Source organism: Vicia villosa, linkage group LG7 (assembly GCF_029867415.1).
Source record: "Vicia villosa cultivar HV-30 ecotype Madison, WI linkage group LG7, Vvil1.0, whole genome shotgun sequence".
Classification (NCBI taxonomy): domain Eukaryota; kingdom Viridiplantae; phylum Streptophyta; class Magnoliopsida; order Fabales; family Fabaceae; genus Vicia; species Vicia villosa.
In genome coordinates, this window is record NC_081186.1 from 134,160,530 (window position 1) to 134,165,122 (window position 4,593).

The following is a 4,593-nucleotide window of genomic DNA, read 5'->3' on the forward strand; positions in this document are numbered from 1 at the left end:
AAGAAGTAAACTAGGCATTTGTCTTTGTGAAGGATTATAGCAATTAATTGGGTGTGGGGCCAACATTATTTCTCTCTCCAAATATTTGCTATCATTACACATTAAAGTGTATTTTCCCCCCCTTTTACAATTTGCCCAAACGGTTTCCATTCCCCTAAAACCTTTCCTCAACACTCACGCTACCTCTCTGTGTCTCTGCATTCACAAACCTTTACCCGGCATTCTATTTTCTCTCATCATGTCTCAGAGTTCTCCCTCAAAGAAATCGTCTCCTTCCTTTGAAGCAGCATCAGGATCTAGGGCACCCAATGTGGTGAGTGATCAAGATGTTGTGTTGAATGTTGTGCCATTGAACTCTGTTCCTGCTACCGATCCTGTTCTTAATCTACCAAGAAAGATGCATGCAAGAAAATCAACTGGTGGATCTGTTCCAGAAACTTTTTCTATTCAAGGTAGAGAGGGCTCTGCTTATGTTCACAATGCGATCGTAGATATTGTCACAAGAATCTTGAATGAAGGGCACCAGGTTGATGGAATATTTGTTCCTCTAGCCCAAATTCCTGCCTCTGAGAACAGCAAAGATGATCAAGATGGTCAAGATGATGCTAGCAAAGATCAGGGTGATGTTGAGACATCTGTTGACAACAATGATGAGAAGACCCCTGGTGCCAAAGATGTTGAGACATCTGAAGCTATCAATGTTGAAACATCTGGTACTAAAGATGCTGAGATTCTTGAACCTGAGAAAGCTGAAGAGGTTCCTGTTGCTCCTTCTAAAGAAACCCTTAATGAAGGCCCTACTGTGCATGATGTGGTGAATCTGGATGATCTGGATGATTCTATTGACATTGCTGATGATGAGCTCATCTCTAGCATCTCTCATAGAGTCAAGACTCGTAAGGGCAAACAGGTTTGTGATCAAGATTTTTCCAAACCTCAAGCTACTCCTCAAGTTACTCCTCAAAAGAAGGTCACTATAAAGAAGATCAAGAAGGTCCCTGCTGAACCTTCAACCACTGGGAGCAAGACTGCAGTGAAGAAGAGGAAGGAAAGAAGTGTTTCTGCCCCTGAAGATGATGTCTTAAGTGATGTCCCTGACATCCCATCAAAGAAGAAGATTGCTGTCACAAAATCCTCCACAAAGGTTCGTGATGTTCCTTTGGACAACATTTACTTGCACTATGCTTCAAATGCTATCCAGTGGAAGTTTGTTTATCAAAGAAGGCTGGCTCTAGAAAGAGAATTAGCTAATGATGCTCTGGAATGTCAAGAGGTCATGAAGCTCATCAAGTCTGCAGGTTTGATTAAAACTGTTACTCATTTTTCAAAGTGTTATGAAATGCTTGTGAAGGAATTTATTGTGAATTTGTCTCAAGATTGTGGTGATGGAAGAACTGATGATTTTCATAAGGTGTATGTTAGAAGAAAGTGTATTGATTTTTCCCCTGCTGTTATCAACCTATATCTAGGTAGAGATGCTGAGGCTCAACCTGAGCTTGAAGTGACTGATAATGAGGTGTGCAAGGTAATCACTGGTGGTAAGGTTAAGAAGTGGCCCATAAAGAGCAAACTGTCTGCTAGTTCTCTTAATGTCAGGTATGCATTGCTGCACAAAATTGGTGCTGCTAACTGGGTGCCTACCAATCACACTTCTACCATTGCTGTTGGCCTAAGAAGATTCATATATGCTGTGGGAACCAAGACAAAATTTGACTATGGGACTTACATATTTGATCAAACTATGAGGCATGTTGGTACCTCTGCTACCAAGCTTCCCATTGCTTTCCCATCTCTGATATGTGGGATAATCCTCAAGCAACACCCTGGAATTCTGAAAAGTAAAGATTCTGTATGTAAGAGGGAGAGTGCTTTGTCTTTTCACTACAAGCTGCTTCAGAGGTCTGATGACATGACATCTGCTGGGACATCACAACCCAGCAAGTCTGTGAACAAAGCCCTTCTTATTGCTGAGCTGAAAGAGACTTGTCAAGAGTTGGACAACAGGAAGCTGAAACTTGAAAAGCTCATCCAAAGTCTTGAGCAGTCTACAGATGATGACCTTGCTGGTGAGAGGGATGGTGACAATATGGATGAAGACAAAGGTGCTGAGGAAGCGGCTGAGGAAGAGGCTGAGGATGCTGAAGCTGAGGGTGCTGAAAGTGGGAGTAGTGATGCTGCTGAAGAGACTAGTAGCTCAAGTGATGACAATCCTGGTGGCTCTAGTGATGAAGACAGTGATGGGTCTGATGATTAGCTCTGATTTTGATTGTGTTTTGGCTCCTTTTGTGGCTAAAAAGAGGGAGTAATGGTGGGGTGGTTGTTTTGTTGTTTTGGTTGTCTTTTGGTTTTTCTTGTTGGCTGATGGACATGGTTGTTTTTTTGTTGTTTTCTTTATTATGGGTGTTCCCTAGTTCTCCCTGACAATGACAAGTGGTTTCTGTAACAGTTGATAAAGTAGATGTTTTCTGGTTTTCTGGTGATTAATCAAGATGCTGTTGTTTGCTTACAGAATTTATTTTTCTGTTGTTGGCTGCTGTGTATGCTCTGATATCTGTTTGGTTACATCTATTAGTGTTTTAGCCAAAAATTTGCCAAAGGGGGAGTTTGTAGATGTTGTTGATTGGCTGTAATTTTTGGTAAAACTCGTGTGTTTCTATCTTGTCAAATCTGGTGTCATGACATGCTTTCTACTGTTGTAAAGTTTTTCTTATGCAGGCCTTTACCTGATGTCAAGGCCGATGTCATGACATTCGCAGCTGTTACGTTCTTTTCTATTACTATTTATGGTTATGTGATCTGATAAGATCCTATGCGCTTTATTTGGTAATGTTGGATTCTGATCTGATTCAAGGACGTCTTTGATGGTTATTATTTTTAGTTCCTTGATTTATGGAAATTAGTTTTATTAGGGTTAAAACTAATTTGGATCCAAGGCCCAGCTGCCGTGTTTTATGAAGGCTATATATTCTACGAAGAAGCTGCTGATCACGTTAGGGTTTTTGGATTGAGAAGCTTTGAGAGTTCTTTGTTTTTAAGTTTTGCGTTCTAGTTTTCTTGTAAGTCAAACAATCATCATGATGATTGTCTTGGTCTAGGTGTTTTGGTTTGAGTTGTAAGAAGTACTCGAAGCTTTTAAGCAAGAGTACTATTGTACTTGATCAAAGCTTTTAAGCAAGATCAAGTTGTGTCTTTGAAGTGTGTCTTCTTCTGTTATTAGTAGAGCGTTTGTCATCACTGCTGTGATTGAGGGGGAGTGAGTAGGATCTCTGATCTAAGAAGTTTTAGATTGAAGTTGCATTGGGTAGATATTAAGTGAAAGGAGTAATCTTGATCTGTATTACCTTGAATTAATATTACTTATAGTGGACTTCCTCCCTGGCTTGGTAGCCCCCAGATGTAGGTGTGATTGCACCGAACTGGGTTAACAACTTTCTTGTGTTGATATTCAGTTTACTTTCTGTTCATTTGTTTAAAAGCATTCAGATAGTAATGTCGTGACATCCTGTACGACATCGCGTGTCTGAGTCCAGAATTTCAGGTATTTTGTTGAATTATTGGAGAATTATGGATTAAGGGCCATTGGGCTGGAATGGTGAGATTAGTAGTATGGGGGTGCTAAGTGAGTAAGCCCGTTACTAATTATTTTATGTTTTCATAAAATAAAGGAAATAAGGAAAATTGGGAAAAAGGAAAAAGGAACGTGAAAAGCAGAGCAGAGAAGATGAGAGATTGGAAAGCTGATACGTGAAAGAGGAACAGAAGAGGAAGAGGGCTAATCAAGATCTTTGGCTAAGGTAAGGGGGGACTCTTCCGGTTAATATCTTTTATCGTATCATAGATAATAGGACTGATTTAGATGCATTGTTTGTGTCAATTGGTTATATGATGGATTGGGGTTTTGGGATGATTTTGAGGGGAGTTGTATGATTTGATGAATTGTATGATTATATGATTGTTATGATGATTAAATGATCCTCTTTGTGTGTTATATTTGTGTTATAACATGTATGTGGCTGATATGGTGGTATTTTAGGGTCATGACATAACTTGGTTTGGTTTTTGGGGATTTTGGGGTAAATCCCGTAATGCTGTAAAATGCAATGAAGGCTCTGACTTTTGCCAGTTCGCGTCGCGAAGGTGGGTGCGCGCCGCGAAGGCGTAGTGATTTTCTCGTTCCGCGCCGCGAACCTGTGTTTGCGCCGCGAAGGCGTGTTTTCTATTCGTTACGCGCTGCGGACTGGGTGTGGCGCCGCGTGCTGTAGCGATAAGTCCGTTTTAGACGCCGTTTTGGACGTTGTTTCCTAAATTGAATGCTCTACCATATGAAATAAATAAAACAACAATAAATTGATTTTATTTTGAAAAGTATCATTTTCTCCAAATGTGGTTTATTCTGGTTTTGCATAGTTGATGAGGTGCAATGATTGTTGTTTGCATAATTGAATATGTGCAATGATGTGTGCTGTGATAATGTGGTTGTTTCTGCTTGTTATGCAAATGGATGTTGTTCATGGTAAATATGGTTATCATTTGTTTTGATGAATGATGATGTAAATGCTCTGTTGTTGTTGGGTTGATTTGTTGTACTTGGTA

At 40.0% G+C, this 4,593-nt stretch overlaps 1 protein-coding gene across 1 annotated transcript; it reads left to right on the forward strand.

Moving 5' to 3' along the window:
- Positions 1-238: 238 nt before the first annotated feature.
- Positions 239-2,254, forward strand: LOC131620227 (uncharacterized). Its single transcript, XM_058891230.1, has 2 exons — positions 239-1,090; positions 1,208-2,254. Exons 1-2 carry the CDS (start codon positions 239-241, stop codon positions 2,252-2,254), a joined length of 1,899 nt encoding a protein of 632 aa, XP_058747213.1.
- Positions 2,255-4,593: the final 2,339 nt, after the last annotated feature.

What these genes read in the sequence shown, in the direction of transcription:
- LOC131620227 (XM_058891230.1), top strand. Translation starts at nt 239, where the DNA reads ATGTCTCAGAGTTCTCCCTCAAAGAAATCGTCTCCTTCCTTTGAAGCA. An exon ending in AAGATGATGTCTTAAGTGAT is followed by an intron (nt 1,091 to 1,207) that starts GTCCCTGACATC and finishes ATCCAGTGGAAG; the next exon opens with TTTGTTTATCAAAGAAGGCT.